The 26,319-nt window shown below is 52.1% G+C and overlaps 2 protein-coding genes across 12 annotated transcripts in view; both read left to right on the top strand.

Moving 5' to 3' along the window:
• The window catches only part of LOC108919648 (disintegrin and metalloproteinase domain-containing protein 11-like), a 30,714-nt gene extending 12,402 nt beyond the window's left edge, over window positions 1-18,312 (top strand). For 2 of the 9 annotated variants that reach the window (XM_029246978.1, XM_029246977.1), the window contains exons 10-26: window positions 88-159; window positions 362-528; window positions 751-835; window positions 1,111-1,201; window positions 3,085-3,136; window positions 3,384-3,483; window positions 3,700-3,771; window positions 4,792-4,884; window positions 6,748-6,828; window positions 6,919-6,969; window positions 7,107-7,170; window positions 8,030-8,135; window positions 8,391-8,510; window positions 8,680-8,872; window positions 9,229-9,343; window positions 10,198-10,288; window positions 12,181-12,307. In XM_029246978.1, the coding sequence (XP_029102811.1) occupies window positions 88-159; window positions 362-528; window positions 751-835; window positions 1,111-1,201; window positions 3,085-3,136; window positions 3,384-3,483; window positions 3,700-3,771; window positions 4,792-4,884; window positions 6,748-6,828; window positions 6,919-6,969; window positions 7,107-7,170; window positions 8,030-8,135; window positions 8,391-8,510; window positions 8,680-8,872; window positions 9,229-9,343; window positions 10,198-10,288; window positions 12,181-12,229 (1,602 nt within the window). In that variant the 3' untranslated portion in view covers window positions 12,230-12,307. Of the gene's footprint in view, window positions 1-87; window positions 160-361; window positions 529-750; window positions 836-1,110; window positions 1,202-3,084; window positions 3,137-3,383; window positions 3,772-4,791; window positions 4,885-6,747; window positions 6,829-6,918; window positions 6,970-7,106; window positions 7,171-8,029; window positions 8,136-8,390; window positions 8,511-8,679; window positions 8,873-9,228; window positions 9,344-10,197; window positions 10,289-12,180; window positions 13,335-14,308 lie in introns of those variants that run through there. The other 7 variants (XM_029246976.1, XM_029246975.1, XM_029246971.1 and 4 more) reach the window with 5 other exon arrangements.
• Window positions 18,313-19,152: 840 nt separating this feature from the next.
• LOC108919682 (peptidyl-prolyl cis-trans isomerase FKBP10-like) lies at window positions 19,153-24,969 on the top strand. 3 transcript variants are annotated; one of them, XM_018727897.2, is made up of 10 exons: window positions 19,153-19,452; window positions 20,473-20,618; window positions 21,427-21,616; window positions 21,711-21,856; window positions 22,222-22,411; window positions 22,543-22,688; window positions 22,834-23,023; window positions 23,529-23,671; window positions 23,928-24,088; window positions 24,466-24,969. In XM_018727897.2, the coding sequence occupies exons 1-10, from the start codon at window positions 19,277-19,279 to the stop codon at window positions 24,652-24,654; spliced, it is 1,677 nt and encodes a 558-aa protein (XP_018583413.1). In that variant the 5' UTR covers window positions 19,153-19,276; the 3' UTR covers window positions 24,655-24,969. The 3 variants fall into 3 exon arrangements, with proteins under 3 accessions (XP_018583413.1, XP_018583406.1, XP_018583423.1); XM_018727890.2 differs by having other exon boundaries at window positions 23,925-24,088; XM_018727907.2 differs by lacking the exon at window positions 19,153-19,452 and adding an exon at window positions 19,477-20,132 and having other exon boundaries at window positions 23,925-24,088.
• Window positions 24,970-26,319: the final 1,350 nt, after the last annotated feature.

The following is a 26,319-nucleotide window of genomic DNA, read 5'->3' as shown; positions in this document are numbered from 1 at the left end:
TCGGTATTTGCCTTGTGAGTGCGCTTATCCCTCACACACTCTCACACTCGCTCCTTGTCTGTTTCACTATCTGCTGCGCGTCGCCAGTTCACTCAGCTCCGCAAGTCGACCACTCAGACCAAGAACTTTGCCAAGGCAGTGGTCAACATGGCTGACGCGGTGAGCACAAATGTTCTTGTGGCAAACCTGCTGCCTCGTTCGCCCGGACTGAGCCGCACATCTCGAGCGGCGCCCGTCAGTTGGGAACCGAAGATGAACGAATGAAATGTGCAGAAGGATTAAGAAGCGCTGAAACATTCAGCGCACACCGATCCCGCCTCACTGCCCGTTCGTCACCGCTGTCGTGTCGCTTTCATTGCAGATATACAAGGAACAGCTCAACACCAGGATAGTTCTGGTTGCCATGGAAACCTGGTCATCACAAAACATGGTTTCTGTTGGCGACGACCCCCTCGTAACCCTGCGTGACTTCATGAAATACAGGAAAGAAAGCATCAAAGAGCACAGCGATGCGACACACCTTCTCTCGTGGGTATTTCTCTGTTGCCCCCCCGCGGGGACTGTCGAGCGCTAGCGTGGGAGTCGAGTGAGGCTGAGACAGAGGGATACGCCGAGCGTGAGTGGGTGTGTGATGCAGCGCAGGGCATGTGTGAATGTGTGACTGTCTGCGAGTGTTTCACCGAAGGACTGGGCTTCCTGCCACTAACTATGCCGATACTGACGTCACTGCCCTCCCTGCCCCGTCTCCAGAGGGCGCACTTTCCAGAGCAGCCGCAGCGGGACGGCCTACATCGGAGGCGTCTGCTCCCTCGCCCGAGGAGGGGGCGTCAATGAGGTGAGGCCTTCTCACTCAATTTTGGCTGGTTTTCTTCCCTCTGTTTCTATCAAAAGCCCGCCATCACCGACACATCTTCTCAGCTGAAGCCAGGTGTCGAACCACAGTTCCCCACGAGAGGGATCCTCACTGGTGTCTCCAGCTCCGGAGCCCTGGAACCAGCACACTGCACCCAGTGCTATGTGAAGTACAGTACCCTCCACACACCCCCCCCAATCAGGGCAGGCACTCGAACCCACTGCTGTTTGCCCGATGTGCGGCTCTGTGTTTTGCAGTATGGCAACGTGGGACCCATGGCCATCACCTTGTGTCAGAGCCTGGGCCAGAACATCGGCATGATGTGGAACAAGGATCGAGCAGCAGCAGGTAAGCCGAGAGCGACCGTGAACCCCTCCACTTCCGGCACCTTCCGCCTTCCTGGCCGGAGGACCCTTGCTGAGTTAATGCAGCGAGAAAAACGGGGGCGTTTGCACACTGCTGCTGTTCCGTACCGGGTTGCTGCGGTTCGAGTTTTCCTTCAGATTACTGGTCATTTAAGCCTGTTGCCTGGGGACGCCGGGACTCGCCCGGCCCGTTAGGAACCCGTTAGGAGTCCGTTCGGAGCCCATTCTGCCGGAGCTTTCCGCGGTGCTCCCTGAACCCCTTTACATCCTTCGCGGTCTCTGCAGGGGGTCATCAGGGCGACTGCTCATCTGGACCCACGTAATGAGTCCATCTGGCGCTGAGAAAGTGGCATTTCGAAGTGTTTATAGCGTGAGCTTCTTCTGCACCATCTAAGGCTCCTCCTCACTTCTGACTGCTTCCAGAGTCGCCGGTGTTCCTGGACTCCTCCAGCACGTGCGCACGTGCGTTCGGGTCTCAACGCCTCGACGTCTCCTGTGTGTAACAAGCCTGTGTCCCTCGTCTCGTTTCATTCCAACATCTTCTTTCCTGACCTTTTGAAAATCAGTTTACATTGCAAACAGCTACATCAAACACAGTCCAAAGACATGTGTTTAGCGCCGTTGCGCTGGGAGCCTGAGTGAAATTCTCCACAGCGGTTAATACAGTACTATTATTATTATTATTATTATTATTATTATTATTATTATTATATGCTTTGTTCACTTCACTGATTCCATTGCCACTGTCAGCACTGCCGTCTTTACCACGTTAGCTTCACCACCCGTACAGCAAGTGCTCCTTCCAAGTGTAATCGGAGTAGTGTCCGTCGACACGTTGAGCACAGAACCCTTGGAGGCCGTTCAAGGCCACTCGGAGCGGCGCCTGAGGCACCGACACGACTACGGACGAACACTCTGGAAACAGCCCGTCTGTGGCTCTTGCCGCGGGAGCTCAACCGGGAAAGGCCCTCGATTACATGCCGGGCGGGACTCCTCGTCGCCCTCCGAGGGCGCGTTGCTTTCGGGAACAACAAGGTTCTGTCCGACGGCGACCGGACTCGAGAGCATCGGCGCCCGTGACCCGTGTTACTCGGGCAGCGCCGTCACCTCCGTCCATCTCCCTCAACATCTGGCTGCGATGAATGAGAAATAACGACGCTGCTTATTATCAGTTCTATTTGAGGTCGTTCAAATAGAGGCTTGTGAGGGGGAACCCTTCGTAACGACGCTCCCTGAGTCATCGGCAAGGTTTTCTCAGAGATGCAAAATGAGTCAAAATCAGAACGGAGTTCAGCGTATCGCAGCGTTCGTGTCGTGTGTATTAACGCTGTGCAGTGAAATCACGTTCCCTCATTATTGCCTGTTAATTTCACTAAACACTACCGCGAACAAAAATATCGCCCGCGACAACTGGGACCCAATGAACAGGCTGTATATGTTGCTCTTATCATGCATAAATGTACCTTTATTTTTGTACTTTAATAAGTTTCTCGTGACATATTTCTCCTCCAGCTGTTTGTCTTCCATAAGAAATAATGATAATTGTTCACAACACAAATTCGCCAAAATAAGTATTAAGTCATTTTATGAGGAATGATTTTTTTTATTAACGCCCCAAACGCGTTACTTGTTATTACATGAAATGATAACCTGTAACAGACACAACAAGCAGGACGCCGCTGTTTACCCGCCCATGTACAACTCCGCTGAGCGTCACTCCGAACTTTTCGTGGTCCCCAAAACCCGAGAAGCTCCTACATCCCACACATGCTGCTGTCGCCAGCGTTTTGTGATCTACTGAGATCGATCGTTTTTTGACGCTCCCCTCTCCGTGTCCGTGTCCTCGTCCCCGTCTGTGTCCCGCAGGAGACTGCAGGTGTCCCGACCCCTGGCTGGGCTGCATCATGGAGGACACCGGGTCAGTCGTGGCCAAGAACAGGCCTGCTCGTGTTCTCGTCCCTCTTCTCGGCGACCGCATGGAAATATCGATCCGCTTGAACCCTTAAAGTGAAACGCTGTGGTCCCGGCAGCTGTTCAAGCAGCATCCTTTGCACCCAAACCCCTTTGCAGCGTTTCACTCTGGACTCACGTGTAACTTGGTTGTCTGATCGGTTAGAGGGCCTTCCGTTCACACCGATTTCCGCGCCGCCCCCTCTGCTCACCAGGTACTACCTGCCACGCAAGTTCGCCCGCTGCAGCATCGATGAGTACGTGCGCTTCCTGCAGCAAGGGGGGGGCAGCTGTCTCTTCAACAAGCCCAGCAAGGTGAGTGCGGGGGCCGTGCGTTCGGGGAGCGGCATCGTGCCGGGGCCACGAGCGCGCCTCGCCTACCGGCCCCGTTCGCACGTAGCCGACGCTCTCGTCCAGAGGGACCCCGCGCCGCGGAGTCCCGGCAAGAGCCCACCTCACACGGAGACTCGAGAAGCGGCTGAGCTCAACATGTGTGTTCTTTTCTCCGTCCCCCCGTACGACGACGCTCAGCTGCTGGACCCCCCGGAATGTGGCAACGGTTTCGCGGAAACGGGCGAGGAGTGCGACTGCGGCTCTCAGGTGGTGAGTCGGCCGTCGCGGGAACTTTCGCGCCGGTCCGGAAGGAAGACGCGGAGCTCGAGGCAGCGAGGGGAAGCCGTGGCGTGTTGAACACGCTCGTATCACCTCTTTTTGTTGCTCGTCTCCCTGGTCGAGCTCATGAGGTTGCTGACTGACGTCACATCTTACCTTAAACACGTTACTCTAAATGACGGCGTCGGCTGGTCCAGGCTGGACCAGCAGATGCCTTCATGTAGCGTGACGCCAGTCAGGTCTCCCCGGGTTTGTTGTGTCACTAACGTCTCGCCGCCCGATGACAGTTTAAAGGCGCCGCACAGACCTGTGTGACAGGGGTTCGTTCACATGCCTGTAAGAGACCGCAGTTTCATTTACCTGTATTCACACAGGTAAATCCCTTATTGTCCCTTAATGTCATTTCCAATGGACGTTATTTACCCGCTAAGCAGACGTCTTTCTCCACTTACCGAACACTTTTGTAGCAGACGGTGGGTGTAGCCTCACGTTCTCACGTGATTTGCTCGGTGTTTCGGGGAAGTGACCGGATCACGAAGTCTTGGCTCGAATCCTTGGTTCAAATCTCACCTCCTGCTCTAGTAGCCTTGAGCAAGGTGCTTTTCCTAAATTGTTCCAGTAAAAATTACCCACCGGTCTAAATGGGTAAATCACAGTAAGTCACGTTGGAGAAAAGTGTCGGCCGTACGAATAAATGTAATGCAAACGTGTATGAAAGAGCATCTCCTGCGAAAATGTTCTTGGCCTTTAAAGTCTTATTTTATAGTAATCTCATTACTGTGCAAGTAGGGTTTGTCATATGACCGGCAGCGCAATTACATTTTAGGAGTAAAAGCTGTGTGCAGCACTCGCATTCGGCTCTCGGGTTTCACTTGTGCTCCGCAGTCTTCGCTCAGCAGCGCTCACGGTCCAGCTCTTCGCCCGCAACGCCCCCTGTTGGGGAGGTTTGGTTGTCTCACAGCCCAAAGTAATATTTCTAAAGTGCCGCTGGCCATGTGTCCCCCCCGGCAGGAGTGTTCGCGCAGCGGCGGCGCCTGCTGTAAGAAGTGCACTCTCACCCACGATGCCATGTGCAGCAATGGGCTCTGCTGCCGCAGCTGCAAGGTTAGTGTTCGGATCCGTCACCCTGGCGCGAGCGAGACGTGCCTCTCTTCCAGCGGCGATTCCCTCATCCCCCGTGACCTGGGCGTGATGCGTTGCTGAAAAAGAACCGAGTGTCGAAAAAACGGATAATGGATTGATGTGTTTTATTGTTTCCTATAAAGAAAAATTCCAAATTGTCTTAAAAACCCCATTGAAGGTTCACCACAGTACCATCCTACACACACACACACACACACATTGACTGAAGCCGCTTGTCCCAAGCAGGGTCGCGGCGAACCGGAGCTTAACCCGGCAACACAGGGTGCAAGGCTGGAGGGGGAGGGGGCACACCCAGGACAGGACGCCAGTCCGTCGCGGGGCACCCCAAGCGGGATTCGAACCCCAGACCCGCCAGAGAGCAGGCACAGGCCAAACCCGCTGCGCCACCATACCTCCCAGTACCGTCCTAAATGATGCCTAATATTATCAGAAAAAAGCAGTGTCACACAAACTTCTGTGCAGCTTTACTTCTTGCAGTTTGTTCCTGAAAATAATTCAAAATTGATATTTTTTTTTTTTATTCCATCACCCCGCAAAACTTGTTACGGTTGTGTTGTTGTGGTTGCAAACATAGACCTGTATGTAAAAAGCTTCCTTTAAAATCTTCATTTGGAGGAGAGGTAGGAACATTGACTTTTCTTTTTGTTTAATTATGTGTTTTTCTTAACTTTTATCTTCTATTTTAAGCTATAATTGGGGGCGTCAGCGGGCTTGGCTGGGTCCTGCTCTCTGGTGGGTCTGGGGTTCGAGTCCCCGCTTGGGGTGCCTTGCGATGGACTGGCGTCCCGTCCTAGGTGTGTTCTATTCCCCTCCAGCCTTGGGCCCTGTGTTGCCGGGTTAGGTTCCGGCTTGCCGCAACCCCACTCAGGACAAGCAGTTTCAGTCAATGTGTGTGTGTGTGTGTGTGTGTGTTTAACTTCTGCATTTAGTTATAGGTTAAAGATTTGTCATCATATAGTTGCTTTTCTCAGGTTTAATGGCTGCATCGAATAAAGACTCTTTGTGGAAAGGCTCTAGATTATGTATGAAATAAATTAGAAAAAATACACACACACACACACACACACACACACACTTTCTGAACCGCTTGTCCCATACGGGGTCACGGGGAACCGGAGCCTAACCCGGCAACTCAGGACGCAAGGCCGGAGGGGGAGGGGACACACCCAGGACGGGACGCCAGTCCTCCGCAAGGCACCCCAAGCGGGACTCGAACCCCAGATCCACTAGAGAGCAGGACCCGGTCCAACCCGCTGCACCACCGCGCCCCTCCTTAGAAAAAATATCACAAGGTAAACTTATGGTGACAATAATTCCTCGACTGGCCTGAGGAAGCCAAAGGCTACATGTCACATTTAAATAAATGAATCATTAGGAAATTAAAGCGCAGCCGTGCAAAGCGGAGGATTGCAAACACAAGCATGAGTGTTCAAGGTAAAACCGTAGCGTGTCGGACCACGGCCGAGAGCGTGGGCACAGAGTTCCCATAATGCGGTGCGTCTCACGGCCTCTCGCACCGCCGCCTGGTGCAGTTTTCAATGCGATCTCTGGACCGAATGTCGCCGGCCGGGACCGCATGGGCAGACTGTATAAATGACTAATTAATGATGAGATTTTAATAATCGCAGACCGGATTGGTGAAAGTGAGGTTAAGGGGCGATCGAATGACGAGGGCTGAGCGTACGGGACGGCTGTTAACGCAGCGTACGGGCTTGTGATGCACGTACTAGAATACAGCAAGCGGGGCGTACGGGACACCGTGCGGAGCACGGATGTTGCCGAGCGTTCAGGTGTTCCTCTGTCCCGCCATGTTGTCGTCGGCAGTACGAGCAGAGGGGAGTGGTCTGCCGAGAAGCGGTCAATGACTGCGACCTCCCAGAGACTTGCGCTGGAGACTCCAGCCAGGTACGGGCACCATCGAGGGGAGCCGGGGCGTTCGGCTTGCTTTGGACAAACCGGGGTGCTTTTTTGTGACGATGCATTTGTCCCCATCAGTGTCCTCACAATGTCCACAAACTGGATGGATACCTCTGTGAGAATGGACAGGTCAGTGTTTATCCGACGATTTGTCCAGCTTTCGGCCACCTTGCATGCGGTGGCAGTGGAGGTATGAGTGTGTTTGTGTTCTCGCTCACACACACACACACACACACACACACACACACTCTGTCCACTCGCTGCAGGGTCGCTGTTATGGGGGCCGCTGTAAGACCCGACACGGACAGTGCAGGGAGCTCTGGGGCCACGGTAAGGACCGTTTTTTGTTGCTTCACTTTGCCTGCTTTTCTTTTCACACATTTAACAGGGAATTCATTGCTGGCATGTTTTTTTAACAATAGTTTTTAGGAATTTGACTCACAAATATGACAGACTTGCTCCATAACGATTATCGAATGCATTTATTTCCTTTTCCTCCCCTTCTGTAAGCAGATATAGAACTACAACCTCTGTGCTACTGTTTCATTCATTCATTCATTCATTCATTCATTCATTTACTGCTAAGGTGAAGGTTAGGTAGGGCCCTTCATGCATTTTGTAGAAGTCTGTGTCTCCATCAAGCTGCCTGCTTCCTTTCCATTCGTTTGTCCATTTGTTTGTTCTTTTGTTCAGTCATTAACTCATTATCGATAACTGCTCATCTGAAAGTGATCGAGAACCTATACGGGGTGGCACAGTGGTGCAGCGGGTAGCGCTGCTGTCTCACAGCATCTGGCCCGTGTGAGAAAATGCAACTTTTACTCCGGCTCGGTCTGTATGGAGTCCTTCGGGTGCTCTGGTTTCCTCCCACAGTCCAAAGACGTTCATGTGGAAGCCTGGGTAAATTTCCCTATGGGGATGAGTCGGGTGTTATTATTATAATCATTACATCAGAAGTAAGAGCACCAGGCGGGGTACATTGTGTATCAGATGTCAGTAGGATGCAGTTTACTTAGATGCACAGCTCCCACTTTCAAACACTGTTTGGAGTCACCGGTTCACCTGAAACGTATCTTTGGGCCGTGGGAGGAAACCAGAGCACGCCCGATCGCCCTTGCCAGGCCCCTGTGCCCCGGCCCCTGTCCCGCTGGGTGCAGCAGCTGAAACAGGAGCGTGTGTGCTCCTGCAGACGCCGCGGACCGATTGTGCTACGAGAAGCTCAACACGGAAGGGACGGAGAAAGGCAACTGCGGGCGAGACGCCGCCGGCCAGAGCTGGGTCCCGTGCAGCAAGCAGTGAGTCCGGCGGCGTCCCACTGGCGCTTCTTCGGCACCGGGGACAAGTCCCACGCTTCCCTTCGCTCTGAGACGCTAAACCTGCCCCCTCGTCTCCTCACCCTCTTTCACTGCACTTCCTTCACCCCCTTTACCGCGTCTGCGTCCTTCACGCTCTCTTGCCGAACCTCCGTCCTCTCTGCTTTGACCTGTCCCGTCTCTTTTCTCCACGGCGTCCCTCCACCCCCCGCGGCCCGGCCCGGCTCGCGCTCCCAGGGACGTGCTTTGCGGCTTCCTGCTGTGCCTCAACATGACGGCGAGACCGAAGTTCGGGGAGCTGCAGGGCGACGTCACCAGCCACACCATGTACCACCAGAGCAAGTATCTGGATTGCCGGTGAGCCGCTCGCTGGGCCGCCCTTTTACCTCCGTGCGCGGCGCCATTTACCCGGACGTACACCCGTTATTGTCCCGCCGCGTGTCTGAACTGCTGTCGAGACTATTCGGATGCTACGTGCGTGTTATGCGTGCGCGCCGTGACGCCCCGACGTCTTGTGTCCGGCCAGCGGGGGCCACGCCGTGCTGGAGGACGGCTCGGACCTGGGCTACGTGGAAGACGGCACGCCGTGCGGACCCAACATGATGTGCCTGGAGCGCCGCTGCCTCCCCCTGAGCGCCTTCAACCTGAGCTCGTGCCCCGGCTCCTCGGGCCCCTCGGGCCCCTCGGGCTCCGGCTCCCGCACCTGCTCCTATCATGGGGTGAGCGGCCGAGCTCCGGCCACGCGTGGAGCGCAGCGCTTAAAAAGTCGCGCTCGCTGTTGTTTTAAATGTTTTCTTTTTTTTTTAAACTTGTTCTCGCCTTTTTTGTCGAAAGGAGCAGCTGGCAGCAATATTGCCTCTATGTATAGTATGCAGTATATGAAATAATGTACATGGTCTACGTAGAGAGACGGAAGCGTTTTGCAGCAAAACTGAAACGTTATTAGAGGAAAAAGGCAGCCCCCTAAGAGGGTGTCCAGCTGACGGGTTTAGTGCCTCTCGGGACAAGAGGCGGCTCTTCCCACGGCGAGACACTCCTCCTCTCTCCTCTCTCCTCTCTCGTCTTTCCTTCGCAGACCTGCAGCAATGAGGTGAAGTGTATCTGTGAGCGAGACTACACAGGGAAAGACTGCAGCGTCTATGACCCCATCCCAGAGCCCAAACCCCCGGAAGCTCCTGAAAAATACAAGGGTTCGTAGCTCTCCGGGGGCCCCCCCGCGCCGCACCTCACCGCGCCGCACCTCACCGCACCGCACCTCACCGCACCGCACCTCACCGCACCGCACCGTTCCGTCCCTCCCCTCCGGCAGCACTAACATAGACAGACGCGTTTCCCAGCCGTCGTCCAGCACCTCTCGCATCCACGAAGGTCCTGAAGGCTGATGGTCAGGTAGGTTCTTTCTGTAAGCGAAAGAAGCAAAAGGTCCGCGTTCCCGCCGCCCCCTGCTGAGCGCCGCGACCACGACTCGCAGCGAAGCCGACGCGACGTCGAGCGCGGCCGCTGGCTGGGAGTCGCGCCGGGACGCGACTTCGGCGGGTACCTTGCGCTCTATTCACGTGTCAGTATGAATGTCTGAACACGAGAGGCTTCGTCCCACGCAGTTACTGTCGTCGGACTTTTCCGCCCTTCTTTCCCAGCCCTGGTCCTCATGCCGCCCGCGTCCCTGCCGGTGCGGACCGCGTCCACGGAGCTCCTGCCGCAGACGTGTCTCGCTTATTTCCGTACAGTCCGCCTGTGAGAAGGGGGCATTTTGGCAATTTGCTTGTGCAGAACGAACCCCCCCCCCCCCTCCCCCCACGCAAGAAGGTCCAGCACAGAGAGTGAGAGAAAGACAGGCAGAAGTAATGAAGCAGCTCTCCTTCATTGACCGTCACCCCCCCCCACCAGCACCCCTTCTTCTTCCTCGTCGCCCGCTCATCTCTCTCTCTCTCTCTCTAGCCGAGTGGGTGCGTGAGCCGTAGCGTTTCAGTGTTCCTGCTGTTTTCTCATGTGAGTCTGGTGGTACTGTCCCCCCCCTCCCCCCACCCCCTCTTCCTCTACGCAGGTCCCAGTGGCACCAATATCATAATAGGGTCCATCGCAGGTGCAATTCTCCTGGCAGCTATAGTCCTAGGGGGGACAGGATGGGGATTTAAGTAAGAGCCTTGGCATGTCTCTGTGTTCCTGTGTGCTCGTACCTAGTGCCTCATGAACGTCGACGAGGAGCCTTAAACGAGCGCTAAATTAAGTGGCCAAGACACTCAGCGGTGAACGTGGGAAACTCGGGGGGGCGGGAGTCGCTCCTTGTGCGGGTTAATCGGCGAATCCCCTCTTTGGCCGCGATGGAAACGCGGCCGATCGCGGGGCGTCGCCGCCCGCTCGCCTCGCACCCCTTCGCACCCTGGAGTCAGCAGAGTAACCCCTCGACACCCTCTGCTGCAGCGCCCCCCCGTTCTGAACCTCGGCATCAGGAGTTGCGTGGCTGTCGCCACGCGTGTGCTCCGCGCTTGTAGCCGACCGGTCCCGTAGTCTGGCTGCGATTCCGGTTCTTTCCATCTTTCCGGGAAGCCTTCTTCTCAGCCGGTGCTGTAGCGGTTAAGGGTACGGATCGGAGCTCTGCGCTTCGTAGGTTCGAGCTCTGCTCCGGCGCCCGTGGGTAGAACCCGTGGCTGTGATAGGCGTCGAAGCCGAGCAGCTCAAATACAGTCGAGCCGGATGAAACGTGGCCCCTTCCGTGACGGCGTCCGCTCGGCAACAAATTCATAAAGATAATCGCAGGGGAGTCGCGTTGTAGGATCCTCTCCCTGAGCCCCCGAGTGTCCCGGTTCCCCTGCAGAGACTGAGCCCTCAGGATAGGCTGCCAGGGACCTACAGTCCCCTCTCTGTAGCGTCCCACCCTGCTCCGCAAGCCTCGCTGGGATGTCCTTTCTGGGGCTGCGCTGCATGTGGTCCGGAGGCACTTCTGCATGTCTGCATGAGTTGTGTTGGGGGGTGGGGGTGGGGGGTGAGGGTACGAGATGCGTGCGTTGGATGTTTGCCTCCCTCCGCCGGGGATTTGCTTCCGAGCAGAAGTGACAGCAACCTGCCCGTCTCTTTGTGTGCGCGCGTACGTCTCAAAGCCACCGCCACAGCAAAGAGCCCTTTTGCTCTCGATGTCTCTAAAGGACAATTATAAAGCAACGAGCTCATGAAATACAGACTCGTCTCACAGAATGAATCTCCCTCTTTCCATCTTTCACACGTATGAACTCGTTCGCTTTGTAGCGCAAAAATCAAATCGCGGTATAATAGAATCGATCGCCGTCGGCGTCAAGTCATCGTCCGTCGTAATCATGAGCCTTAAAACAAAAAAGGTTTTAATGAAAAAAGTTTACCATTTAAACTAATGGTAATGGCGAGTTCTACAGCAGTCCTCGTCAAGAGCGGATTTCCCGGAACAAGTTATGAGAGGGAGGCCGGTGTGCAGATGCACCAATGGGCCCGGATCCAGAATTCGCTGGTTTTCTGCACTGCGGTATTTTCAATGAATACAATTTGTTTACGTGGGGGGGTGTTTACTATGTAGCGCCTTGATGGTGCCTCGTTCTTTTCACACCATCGCCGTACGCAGCCCATCATATGTAACACCGGCCTTAATTTGCTCATGCAAAACGTACATTCTCACGTTCCGAAGCTCAGCGCCGGGGTTGTTTTGCCCGTGGGATGTCCACAATTTGTCTGGCCGCGCTCGTCTTCGACGGAAAGCAAATCCGTCAGCAGCCCTGTAAAGTTTGACAAACGCATTTTGATTTATGCGATCGGCGACGGGCAGGAAGTGGGAAAAGGGACTGGAGTCCGGGACCAGGACACTTGGACTCTGGAATGAGATGCTGTGCTTCTGGCTTCGCTTGTGCTGTCACCTCTGCGCATGTGTTGGAAGTGCCTACAGGTGTGTGTGTGTGTGAGACATTGCTGGAACGCATGCCCAGAGTAGTGTATTAACCCTTTCTACCCTGCCATTAATGGGCTCCTTCCCTCTGTTCCTCTCTCTCTCCTTCCTTGGCTACAGAAACATCCGGAGAGGAAGGTATGACTCCGCCCAGCAGGCAATGCTGTGAAGCTCATGTCCATCCCAGTGTCCTGTCTTGCTCATCACCTCCTGGGCAAACCCTGCGGACACACACACGCACACGCACACGCACACACACAGAGGCTGTCATTCCACTGTCCCCTGTGAAAGATGCTGATGATAACAGTGTCCCGTTGTCCGCGGTTCCTGTGATTCCTCGTTCCACAGCGACCAACGTCTTCCATCCTACCTGGAGTCCTGAGCACCTTTCATTGTCATATTAGTGAGCAAACGTCTCATCTCCTTCCCTCTCCATGTTGCGCTCCGCACCGGCGCAGCATCACATTTTACTTTATCACACGGTATAACGCAGCTCTGCAGCGTCGGGACCAAACTCTTCTTACTTTATACTTAATCTTATTTTGGTTGTGCCTTTATAAACTGCAAGTCTTATTGTCGGTGCGCAGTGAACGTCCACGCAGCGCTAACGTCCGGGGCTTCGTCCATAGCAGATCAGGGCGTATGATATCGGTCCCTGTGTGTGTGCGTGTGTGTGCGTGTGTGTGCGTGTGTGTGCGTGTGTGTGCGCATTTGCTTCAACGCTGTTTAGGCCTCTTTAGCCCCGCCATGCTGCGCTCTTGTGGAGGACGCACATCCGAGGGACAGTCCCCTAAGACAGCTGTTTCTGTTTTTAGCAGAAGCTCCACTTCCGCAGCGGCAGAGGAGTTTTGTCTGCTCGCCGAACGATGGTGTAAAACGTTGTGATACGAATGAAACTGCTGTGCTTTTGATTTTGCCAGGATAATATTTGTCATTTAAACCGATGACATCGTTTCTGAGTTATTTGAGATCTCCACTCCCTGGTAGCGTCTTTTGTTCATTTGTTCTTCATTAGTACATTTTGTTTGTGTGTGTGTGTTTTTTACATTGTTTTACATGTGTAATAAATTACCCATACAATATTCCCAACGTTAAAAAGTGGTACTTTCTGTATTGTGCAACGCCGTAAAGGGTTTACCATAAAAAGTTTCTCTTGACGTGTAGATATACTGTATACACCCTGTTATCGTTCTGATGACACTTTGACATTCTGCAAGTATGGTATTAATACACCATAGTATCATATGCTCTGATTTACAGAACTGTGCAAAAGTTTTAGGCACTCGGTTGGTGAAAAAAGCTGTAAAGTGAGAATGCTTCCAAAAATAATGCTCTTAATTAATGAACTTCCTACAACGCTTAGTAACCGTCCATCTTCAACAACCGCTTGTCCCAAGTGCAGTTGCGCCGGGTCTGGGGTTCGAGTCCTGCTTGGGGTGCCTTGCGGTGGATTGGCGTCCCATCCTGGGTGGGTCCCCTCGGGTCCCCTCGGGTCCCCTCCCCCTCCAGCCTTGCGCCCTCTGTTGCTGGGTTAGGCTCTGGCTCACCGCGACCCCATATGGGACAAGTGGTTTCAGACACTGTGTGTGTGTGTGTGTGTGTGTATATATACTTTCTTTTTTTAACGACATACAAAACCCTTACTGTAATACTGTCACTTTTTGCAAAAGGAATGCTTGGAAATGTAAAATATGCTCTTTCCCATTGCCACTAACGCAGAAGACATTAAATAACCGTCTAAAAAAAATATTTTTGTGAAGCATCTAAGTGCCTAAGACTTTTGCACAGTACTGTACACGATTTACCGAGGGTCAGCAGGAAGTGCAGTGCTTAGAGCTGCTACTGCTGGAACTGGAGTTTGTGGGTTTGAATCCCACCTCCTGCTGTAGTACTCCTGAGCAACTTACTTACCCTGAATAGACACAGTACAAATGACCCCGCTGTAGAAACGGGTAAATGGTTGTAAGTCGCTTTGCCAAAAAGCATCAGTAAAATGAGTGAATGTAGAGTGAACACTGTAATTATAATATCACAGTTATGACACGGCGCCATCAATAACGGTTCTGAGGACAGATGGATGAATAATTTTCTTTCGTGTTTGGGAGTTTATCCTGATCAGCGGCTCCTCATTCACGCCCTTCCTTTGCTCTGTCCTTAGTGACCCCTTCGTCCCCCCGGACTGTTGAGCTCACCGAGCTTCTCTGTCTTCTCTGCCTCCGTCCCTTTTCCCCGCTTGTTTCCCTTCTAGATCCGGCGGAGGATAAGTGTGTCCGCCGCTCTCTCTTCCTTGCACTGTGTCCTTTTCAATGAAGAGAAAAGGATAAGAACGTCTTCCACTCATTCCTACGCTGCAGCTCCTCAAACCTCCTGCACCCCTTTGCTCTCTCTCCAGCCCCCCCCCGCCCCCCCTTCCCTCACGGGCCCGGCACGTGGTCCACCGACATGCATTCCAGCCAGACGCGACTGCCAGCCGTCCCTTCCGTCCAGGTGCCACGCGCCTCCCTCCGGGAGCTCTGGGAACAAACTGTTAGTAGAAGCCAACGGCGGCCTTCCACTGGTGACGATCCGGGGCTTTGTTTCCGCGATCCCCTCTTCCTCGTGGACCAGACGAAGGAGAGCTACGGTCCCCTTCCCAGCAGCTCAACCCAAGCGGCTCTATAGCCACCGTCACGCAGGGCTCGCTCCCCGAGACAGCGATGACGGATGCGCCGTCGCACCTTCTTGATGGTGCATTCGAAACCTGCCAGTTTAGATTTTTTTTCAATCCTGTGGAGATGCCTTCATCAGTGGGAGGAGCGAAGGCTGTTTGAGTGAAGGGATGACCGAGCGTAGAAAACTCCCGCCTGATCTCAGTGTCAGCAGACCGCGGTCCCCACGATGATCCCCGTGATGCTCTGAGCCACAGGCTGCCGCTCCAGGTTCGGCTACACGGACAGCGTCGGTGAGAAGAACGTGGCGTTTGCTCATTTCCATTGTTAAAGATCCATTTTTTGTCTTTAGCGACAGAATCCCGGCTCCCGTCCGCTTCACTTCGTTGCTTGATCGGTTCGTCTATTCGTACCTCGTGTCAAACTTCTGCTCAAGCCTCAATTCCTTCCAGTCACGTTCGGACGCCCCTAAGGCCCTCGCTGTGATTCTTGTGCTAAGCAAAGGTGCCCCTGCTGACCGTTTCCTCTTTACTCGCTCGCGTCGCGTGACGTTGGACCCGAACCCAAATGCGAATGAGTTCGCAGAGTGGCTCCGGTGGCTACCCAGAGTAAGGTGAAAGGAGCCTCTTTGGTGTATTTTGTACCGTAGGTCTCGATGTTTCTGGCAAACATTCCACACCGTTTCCGCGAGTTCATTGTAAACATGCAGCTTTTCAAACTCTACGCTGCAGTGACGTCACACACTGCAGCCATAGCGTGTGCGTAGATATGCGAGTGTGTGCTTTGCATGCGTGTTATTGTTCGTTTACACTTACACACAGCTCGGATAAGCGATACAGCATATACAGTTTGCATATGAGTATGCAAAATATTTTATTCAGATGCGGTGGTGGCATTATGCGTACATCCGTGCATGTGTGTGTTTCATATATTGTGCTTCACAGGGATTTGCTTGCTTTTAAAGAGCTGGCGGGCTGCTCAGCGGCTCCAGGTATTACAGAGTGCACGTGTTCGGCCGGAGCCCCTCCTGCACCGGCACGACCGCATCCCCACACGGTCTCCGTTTGTTTTGCATCATCCATAACTGCGTTGGCTGTAAATGTACATCGGTAACTGCTGAAAGGAAATATTAAGAAACCTGATGAGCTTTGCAGCAGGAGCTGCTCTCCGGTTCACCACATAGTCGAGAGTTGGCGCCGCGCAGGTGTGTGCGGATTCGCACGCGGTCTACGGCAGGAGACAGCGAGGACCAGTTTTACCGCGGTATGCTGCTGTTGCTTAGTGAAATGTACCTCTAAAATTAGGCAGCCTGCTGCGTTGCCTGTGGGTTGGGGTTCGATCCAAAGCACATGTCCAGAGAGGAATAGAGCAAAGAAGTTCCCCACTTTTCTCAGGTCAGGTCTGAGCATCGCTGCATTTCACTGGGTTCTGAGACCCGGGAGCTTTAATGAGACGTTGACAGTTTATCCGTACTGGTGGTCGGCAGCGGGACGCGTCTCCCTGTCTCGCCGTCCCTCGGGGAAATCTGCCGTCAGCCTGCGGTACCACACGGCGCAGTCGACAAAAAGACGAATGTTGAATCCATTTGACTTCATCAAACCGGTGCCTCCATTCTGCGTCCGTGTGAAAAACATTCATACCACGTTGTAAACTATGCTCACAGCTTTCGCTGGCAAACTGTCATCACGACGCTCTTACGTACACGTTCTCGACGCCGTAGTTACATCTGAACCAAACAGTCCGTCGTAGAACCACGCCATGTAAACTTGACTTGTTCATTTCTGTTGGAAATTCAAGCCCAGGGACCAACGCTGCTGTCACGCTGCTGTCCGACCACACGGTCAATTTACGGTTTGATCTCACCGGTTTCTTCTATTCGTGGCTAAGGCAGTGCATCCGGACCTCGGGTTCTAGGAAACCCCGCTCTTTCCCATTAGTGCACCTGCCATACCTGACAACAGGTGGGAGTTACGGTGTCGTTTGACTGCTGGGATTTTAGCAGTGCTGAAAAAGTCACATTCAGCTGGAAGGAGTGAGAGCAAAGAGACCGAAGCGTCTTGGAGAGAAGAAGAGCTGATCTGCGTGTGCTTACATGACATGCGTTTGGTGCGCAGCACTGCCGCAGCTGGGGGAGCACATCCTTGCCGTTGGGATCCCACGTCCGTGTGTGCGTGTGTGTGTGTGTGAGTGTGAGTGTGAGTGTGTGCCCACCTTCCGCCCCTCTGCCACTTCCTGGGGCTGCACTCAGAAGGGCTCTTCGCCGAATCCAGCGAAGCTTTCTTCCCAGCCGTTTAGCCCTTTCACCGAATGATTTTGGTGCTGTCAATTTCCAAATGTCGATTGTTTTAACAGCGATTGTTAACGTGATCATAACTTCGAAGTCCTTTGTGGAATTGTGTGAACACCTGCAGTTTTTGGTGGCCTTGGCTGCTGGTGGTTGGTTTCCTGTGCTAGAAGGCAATCGCTAGAAACGCGACGAGGGAAGGAGCGCCGAAGGCCGAATGGAGCCTTTTCTTGTGTCACTTTTCTTGTACCACTGCCACCCGACTGCCCGTTCTCTCGAACCATCAGGATGACACCGTAAAAACACAAGATCGCTTCGCTCCAGTTACGTACGTCTTTCAGCCAAAGTAATAAACCTGTGTTTTGTGGCAGTTCTGTATCTTTTGGGCAGGATCGGAATTTGGAAAATTCAAAATGAAACTCTCAAGGTGAAGTAATCGCAAAAGCGGACCCAGGTTAGGATACGGGCCTCCAGGAACTCAGGTACGACCGGCGTCTCTGCAGCGGGCCTCTACGTCGTATGAAGTCTCCGCGCCGCAGATCCGATTTGCACAATACAGAAACCGACGGAAAAAGGCCATGATGAACAAGTTGCACATTATCTATGACTAACGTGAGGTTATGAGGTTAGTCTAAGATGAAATTTAAACCCTGTCCAGAACCCAGCACAGGTATATAGCGATAGCCATCCTTCTGCAATCTCCTCTCTGTTGACAAAGTGCTGTTGGGAAAGAGCAACATGTTAAAGGAGCACAAAACAGTTTTGTTTTTTTGTAAAAGTGTACAGTCTTTGGTGTGTTAACTGTATATATCAGGACTCGTGTGTCTCCCTGTGAACATATAAGACATGTATAATATATGTAACATGAATATAGTCTAACAAGTATACACCGAGAGATTGTATGAGCTGTCAATATGTGGACTATTTAGAAAAAAATATATTCCCGTCATACTCAGATCGAAAAATTCCGCATTGTATATTTGTTGTAAGCTTGCAGTCTCCTTGCAAGACGGTTCTTTGTAAATATGGTTAATATGAGTTTTGATTATGAATTTATGTTCATGGATGACTGTTTTGGAAGATTCCAGCACTAACCAGAGAGTGACCGCGTGCTGTTACTTCAGCAGAGTTGAGTTTTCCTTCTTCCACAAATACATTATTGCTCTACTGTGTTCCTTGGTTCAACTGCCTTGGTGCCACCCAAACCAAGGGCACTATGGATTTGATTTTTTTAATCTAAAGAATATAAGAAAAATGCCTTTCTTGAGCAGCCAACTTCTTATTTTTATGGTTTCTTTTTAAATAAAGGGCATTTGCTATCATCAGAATAAAAGCCTGTCAGTTATTACTTGGTGAAATTAAAAATAAAAAATGTTGAGACCCCCCCTTCACCCTCCCCTCCTTCCCCTCTCCCTCTGCCCCCCCCTCCTCCCCACCTCCTTTCCTCAACCCTGCCCTGCCCCCCCCTCTGCCCCCTCCCCACCTCCCTTCCTCACCCCACCTTCCATCTCCCCTCCTTTCCCCCCACCCCCTTTCCTCACCCTGCCCTGCCCCCCCACCTCCCTTCCCCACCCCACCTCCTTTCCTCACCACCCCACCTCCTTTCCTCACCCTGCCCCCCCCTCCCTTCCCCACCTCCCTTCCCTACCCCACCCTTCATCTCTCCTCCTCTCCCCACCTCCTTTCCTCAACCCTGCCCTGCCCCCCCTCCCTTCCCCCCCTCCATCTCCCCTCCTCTCCCCACCTCCCCCCCCCACCCTGCCCTGCCCCTCCTTCCCTACCCCGCCCTCCATCTCCCCTCCTCCCCACCCCCTCCCCCTCCCCACCCTGCCCTGCCCTGCCCCTCCTTCCCTACCCCACCCTCCATCTCCCCTCCTCTCCCCCCCCACCCCTCCCCACCCTCCATCTCCCCTCCTCTCCCCCCCCACCCCTCCCCCTCCCCACCCTGCCCTGCCCCTCCTTCCCTACCCCACCCTCTATCTCCCCTCCTCTCCCCCCCCACCCCTCCCCCTCCCCCTCCCCCTCCCCACCTCCCTTCCCTACCCCACCCTCCATCTCCCCTCCTCTCCCCCCCCCACCCCTCCCCCTCCCCACCTCCCTTCCCTACCCCACCCTCCCTCTCTCCCTCTCTCCCTCTCCTCACCCCCCCCCTCGCTGACACGTCCTCGCGCTCCACTCCATTCCTCGACGGGTGTGGAAGGAGGCAGGCGCGCGCACGACACACCCCGCGCCCGCGGGGCCCAAAAAGAGCGCGGTTCTGGTGACGTTGCGGATCGCGAGAAAGATGCGCGCGTTGCTGTGGGTGGCTGCGCTCGCGCTGTGCAGCGGCGGCCCTCTGGAGGACGTCGTGGTGGAGCGGTACTCGGTCCCCGACGAGTGTGCGAGGGAGGTGGAGCACGGGGACCACGTTCGCTACCACTACAACGGCACCTTCACGGACGGAAAGAAGTTCGACTCGAGGTAAGCAGAGTAAAAAGCGTCTCTCGGCCGGGGGCGAACGAACGGCTCGGCGGTTCATGACGTGACACTGACTGACGTCACGGGCGTCGCTGCAGCGGCCGAGCGGACTCCGCTTCTGCCAACTTGTGAGCGGTCGGTTCGCGCTCCGCAGACGTGTCGAGTCGCTCAGCGCCGCTTTTCAGGTCCGACCAGGGTCCCAACGCAGACTGCTCTACTCAGCCATAACACTGCCTTTGCTAAACACACCGGCCCGGTGTGGTAACGCGGAGCTGCTGGCAGTGCGCCTGCGCGCTCCAAACGCACTTTTCGCGGTCTTTCGCTCGGCGCGCGACCCTCGGGTCGGGGCGCGAAGACCTGACGATCGATGGCCGCCTGAGCTCCTTCTCCTCCCTCCGTCGTGCTTCGTATCGAGTCTCTTTTATAACTCAGCACGGGTGCTTTTCTCACACACCGCTCCCGGGACTTTAAAGAGAAAAGAACACCAGACAGACGGAAAGGTGAACGTGGTAACTAGTTTACACCTGTAGGAAGGAAGGAGGTGAAGCTGCTCGTCGCCTTCGCTTCGTTCTGCGGAAAAAGTAACGCCACATAAATCCTACCTACATACAGGACACGTTAAAAGTGACAATAGTACAAACGCTACAGCACGTCGGATTCCTTCTGTCCTCTCCTCACATCAGGTAGAGTTCATTCCCAGTAATTTGTTCTCCCTGTCACTTCAACATGCTGTTACCCGTGTAAAATATTGTGAGTTACACTCCAAGTGACCATGTTTCCAGAACCTTGTGTTTTGTCTGTATCTTGGGAAGAACTTTGCTTTCTCCTCAGTTGTATGCTTCCTCGGAGAAGAGTAGGCCGAAAGAGTAACTGTACAGCCGAAAGGGTAAATGTACAGGTAGTGACAGCGGCCTGATCGGTGGTCCTGCATCTACTAAATTTAAAACTCTTGAGTTCTTGCCTTATGAACAAAACATTACTAGAAATTTGTCCATAAACATAACCTTGTGTGTACTGTTGCAGCCATGACCGCGGTCTTCCCTTCAGTGGCCAGGTGGGCCTGGGCCGACTCATCACAGGGATGGAGCGTGGGATCAAGGGCATGTGCATCAACGAGCGCCGGAAGATTACGGTTCCTCCTCACCTGGCGTATGGCAGCGTCGGTGCAGGTACCAGGCGCCTCCACCTGCGTACTTATGAGGGTACCGCGGGTTAGGTTGTGGTACGCAGGCTCTGTCCGTAACATCTGCGCACTTCTGTACAAACTTCGCACCTTATTTCCCACCATGTCTCTCTGTAGAACATCTTATCCTTCCACATTCTTTGCGAGGCCCACAGAGGCATACCTTTTAATTCAAAACTGTTAAAATATTCTTTTGTTCTCATAAAGGGTATTTTTGAATAAAATATAGCAGTGCTGCGAATCCTTAACTCTACTTTTTATGCAGTACTGTGTTTTTGGTGCCTTTGTTCCAGTTGCGGTGCTGCCATCATTTATGTATAGAATTCTACAAATTACCCAATTGTAGTAACTGTTACTTTTGTAGTCAGCACAATGACTAAAAAAATGAAGAAAATAGGAAATACAGTAAAAATGATAAAGGTGACAAAATATCAAATTTATGGGCATTTAAAAACTTAATTTTTTCTCTGCTGCAAACAGAAATTCTAGGAAATAGATGAGAAAATGTTTGTTTTTTGAAATTCATAACACAAGGGGTGTGGCTGTGCCAAAAAGCTTTAGAAGGAAATGTCCAAGTGCACTTAGAGCTGCTGTGTTTTTCTGTTGAAATATGAAGAAAACGGTAATGTGTATTTTTGGGGGGGGGAGGTAAATATGTTACTTTCGTTTAGTTTGCATGATCGTCTCTGACTTGAGATACTACTGAGCTTCACGTCCCACTGTTTTTGTTGCCGTGGTTTCTGATGATGCTGTAGTCAACATGCACTGGTGACGGCCCTGCCTCTGCCCCTCAGCCGACGTAATCCCCCCTGACACCACATTGGTGTTTGATGTGCATCTGCTGGACATCTGGAATACGAAGGACCGCGTTCAGACCAGCACCATCAGCAGGCCGCAGCAGTGCAAGCGTGCCGTGCAGAGAACGGACTTTGTGCGCTACCACTATAATGGCACCCTTCTAGATGGCACACCCTTTGATTCCAGGTGAGGGGATGAAGAGGAGTAGGTGGGGAGTGGAGTGGAGTGGTTGGATCAGCAGCTCCCCGCGGACCTTAACTCCTTTGGATGCCCTTTACAGCTATGAGCGGAAGCAGACTTACGATACCTACGTCGGGGAGGGCTGGTTAATCAAAGGGATGGATGAGGGACTCCTGGGCATGTGTGTGGGAGAGAAGAGGAACATGATCATCCCACCTTTCCTGGCCTATGGAGCAGATGGACATGGTAATTGTTTCGTTGTGCTGCAATCTGAAGTTTGGAACATTAGAAAGAAAGGAGTTGAAAAGTGCCATGGGGTGGGCAGGCAAAGAAATGTGCCAGATACCCTGGGTGTGTCTTAAACTGGTAGAGAACTTTGACAAAAGTGAGTGTGCACTTTTTTCATTACGGTAATGAGATAATCATGATCCATAACAACCGTGTTTACCGTGGCTGTGAAAACGGCTAAAACTATATATTTTGGCTTTAGATTTGTGAACTGACTTGGAGCAACTAGTCAAGACTAATAAGTCACTGTGGTGTCTATGGCCTAACGCTGCCCAGAACTGTCTCTAGGGCTCCGTTCACTCAGTGTTTCCCTCCGGTTACAGGCACAGAGATTCCTCCCCATGCAAGTCTGGTGTTTGATGTCCTCCTAGTGGATTTACACAACCCCAAGGATGACATCGTAATAGACAATCAGGTGGTGCCTGAGTCGTGCACGCGCAAATCTGTGCCTGGAGATTTCATCCGCTACCACTACAATGGGACCTTCCTGGATGGAATGCCTTTTGAGTCCAGGTGGGCCATAGGTGCACAGGTGCTCAGCGTCAAACTCAAAGCTCTGACAAGAGCCGAGAAGGAGAATTACAGGAAAAGTGTTTCCTTCTTTGTAAGAATGTCATAGTGAGCGCAGCCTTATGTTGCCACAGCTACCAGAGGAACAGCACATACAACACCTACGTGGGCATGGGCTATATGATCCCTGGCATGGACAAGGCCCTGTTGGGTGTGTGCATTGGGGAGAGGAGGCGTGTCACTATCCCTCCCCACCTGGCTTATGGAGAAAATGGAGTTGGTCAGTGTACAGAAATAAAAATACACACAGCAGTGTCACATTCACACACACAGTAAATAGTGTGGTGCTGCAGTGGCTGAGTTTAATTTCATTGGTTCATTAGTTCATTCATTTCCTCCTTTATTACCTCACTCCTGTTCGGCAGGTGATGACATCCCCAGATCTGCAGTGCTGGTCTTTGACATCCATGTCATTGACTTCCACAATGCCAGGGACCCTGTGGAGGTCCAGGTCACCCACCGGCCAGAGGAGTGCAACATGAGCAGCGCTGTTGATGACCTCGTACAGTACCAGTACAACTGCTCCCTGCTGGATGGCACGCTGCTATTTTCTTCGTAAGGAGCCGGCAGCATCCATCACATGCTGTGCAGTGAATTATCTGGGTTCAAGCTAGGGTGAGGGCAGCAGCTAGCATAGTGCTAAGAATTGCTGCTTTGTAATTGAATGTACTTGGGGTCGAATCCTCAGATTATTTACATTTGCTGAAAGTGTTGGATAAAACTGTAATATATTTTAAAATGTCAATAGTTGAGTTTCAGTCCTGAGCGTGCAATTCAAGGCGAGCTGTGAAGCATGGGAGCGACTTGGATGGCAGCTCTTCCACCCTCCTGCTCCACCTGGGGACTGAAACGGGGGGTCACTTTTTTTTTTTTTTTTTTTTTTTTTTTTTTTTGGCTTTGCGGTAGACAGATTGTAAGAAGTTCAATAAAACTGAATGATGTTTTTCAGAAATGTTGGGCTCTGGTCTGTGGCAACTTCATGAATCGCTCTGCACTCCAGCTCATCCTCAGTGTGGAGTGGATCTGCTTTCTTACGTGACCTGAGCTCTGTTCCCCACAGGAGAGATTACGAAAGACCACAGGAGGTTGTATTGGGGGCCGACAAAGTGATTGATGGACTGGATGAAGGTCTGCGGGGGATGTGCGTGGGCGAGCGCAGGGTCCTCATTGTGCCTCCACACTTGGGCCATGGCGACATCAGCGGTGAGTCGTTTGCTGAGTGATCAGCTGTCAATCACTGCAATATTTTACAGGCTGTTACTGCTTTCTTGTCACTGGCCATACAGGAGAGGTTTATAAGTACAGAAGTGGAATTTTAAACCACACAGTAACATGGTGTAAAATTCCAGTACCAGTGTTCAGTTTGAAAGAGCTTACTGTACCACTTGTGTTTGCTGCCAGAACACTTGCTGCCTTTGCTAAACTGCACTCCCACCACAATTCCACCCCCACCTAGTAGGAGGAGTTCCCCCCAATGCAGTGCTGCGCTTTGATGTGGAGCTTGTGGGCATCCAGAAGGGGGTGCCAAAGGGCTACCTTTTTGTGTGGCTGGAGGAAGGTCCTTCAGAGCTTTTCCAGGCACTAGATGTGAACAAGGACCAGGAGGTCCCATTGGAAGAGGTCAGTGGCCAGACTACCTGTCCTTATGTCCATGCTTGCATATTTATTCAGAAGCTACTCGTCCAGGCAGGGACAAGGCTCTTGTGGATCCTGTAGGACACCTAGGCTACAAGGTGGTTCACGGTGTCTGGAAAGACTAAACTATTTTAGGCCACTTATGCCTGTCTTGTCATGTAGGGTTTTTGTTTCTTTGGCAACCTCTACAAAGTGCAGTTGGGAGATGCGGCAACATGGTAAAAGCAATTTAGAACTGAAGAGGAAACCTGAGAGGCAAAAGAAGCCAGAGGAACACTTAAATGTCTTTATGATAACCGTAGGATCCATGCTGCCATGTCTTTCACTTCTAATGCTCAAATCATACTCTGTTTACCCTGCAGTTCTCAGCATTCATAAAAAGTCTGGTTGCAGAGGGCAAAGGTCGCTTACGGCCAGGGCAGCACTCTGATGTTGTCATCCAGGACATGTTCAACAACCAGGACCGCAACAAGGATGGCAGGATCACGGCAGATGAGCTGAAGCTGAAGGCCCAGGAAGATGCAGAGAGGAGTAGGCATGAGGAGCTCTAAGGTGGAACGGTGAGGATGGAAACTCTCCACTGCAGAGTGGAGTGACCCATCTCTATTCAGTCAGCGTCCAGGGTGCCACCGACCGCCTGCAGCTGACGCTGGAAGGCCAGTCCTGAAATGGCTGGAGTTCTGCATCGTGTTTCACGTTCTCTTTGATGAAAATTGGTGTACATGAGCTGTATGTGTCATATTGCCGCCACTTTGCCAAACAAACGTTGTATAATTTAAGAGAAAAAAAAAAAAAGGTGATGATCCCTTTCAGTTGGAGTAAAAAAAAATAAAGAAATGGGGAAACCTATTGCAATGTTCACACCATGTTTTGGTCCAGTGCAAGTCTGTACTAAGGTTAACATCAAGCGCTGGATATGTGCGCACGTAGCCTTTCCTGCGCCGCAAACTTGACTGTTGAGAGTTTTTGCGCCTAGAGGTGGCTGGACCTGCAAACTGAAGGCTTGTCTAGAAAAACAGCTGGTTTTGTTAAAAGGTAAGCTGTATCAAACAGTTAAAACTGATCAAATGAGGAGCTTCCCAGAGGTGACTATGGAGCTCTTCTGCACTCCGTCTGCAGTGTAACTGGAATGTATCGACGGTCACAAGTACTTCCGCTTCCCTACTATGAGGGAACACTCACTGAGCGCAAACTAATTTTAAGATGAAGTTTAGAACTTGTCTCCAGTATTGTGAACTAAATTACTGATATTCACTCTTCCCAAGTATAGGTTACATGAGTAGTTTAATTTAGAAATGTTACCCAGAATACAGATTAAAAAAAGGTTCTCAGCTGCGACGTGCAATATGTCACCAACAAGAAAGAGACTTTGCTGCCTTAGCGAGTCCAGTTTGGAGGAGCCCTCTTACTGGCTTTTGAGTGGCTCAATTGCTAATAATGTTTGATAATGAATTATACTTGAAAGGGCAGGCAAAGGTCAATCTCAGCTGGTGTGTGAGGAGTAACAGAACCCAGAAGGCTGTGATGAGTAACAAAGTTGTCTATAAATGGGTCCCCGTTTCACACAGTTCTAAATAGAGTGATGTCAATGTGTGTACAGTGTGTCATACATTCCACCAAGGATGCAGGAGATAAGTGGGGCCATCGTAAAGAGGTGTGGCACTGCTGAAGGGCAAATGCACTGTAGTGAACAGAACACATTTTATTTGCATCTGTTTTTCCCATAATGCATGTGGCCTGTGCAATGACAACAAAGTATAATTTGTACTGGTTTTTGCACACTGCCCCAAGGCTGTGTTGCCATCTCTTGTGTTTGTTGTACACAGTACATGTCACATCCTCAGAGCAGAAGGAGACCGGGCCCGATCTGTCCTCCGTAATCCTCTATACACACACATGTAAATACAGTAGAGGGAAACAACCATGTGTTGCATTGTTCAATGAAAACTCATTGACTTAATTCTCACCCCAGGGTTTTCTGGTCATTTTCCAATTTTGCACTTTTCCAAGAAAAAGGCAAACTAAGTGGACAAGCTAAAGTGGTATTTTTGAGTGTGTGAACTGAAGCTGTCAGTAGAAGTGTGTAAAAAAACTTTGCTTGTTGCTGTTAAAATGTTTTTTTCCCCTGTCATTAAACAAGTGCATTTTATGGAAAGCAGAAGAGGAGAAGGATCAGAGCACTGAGAACATCGCTGGGGTCTTCAACACTCAAGGAG

The sequence above is a fragment of the Scleropages formosus genome, chromosome 20 (genome assembly GCF_900964775.1).
Source record: "Scleropages formosus chromosome 20, fSclFor1.1, whole genome shotgun sequence".
Taxonomy (NCBI): domain Eukaryota; kingdom Metazoa; phylum Chordata; class Actinopteri; order Osteoglossiformes; family Osteoglossidae; genus Scleropages; species Scleropages formosus.
Note: the sequence above shows the minus strand (reverse complement) of the source record. Positions and strands in the feature narration are given on the sequence as shown.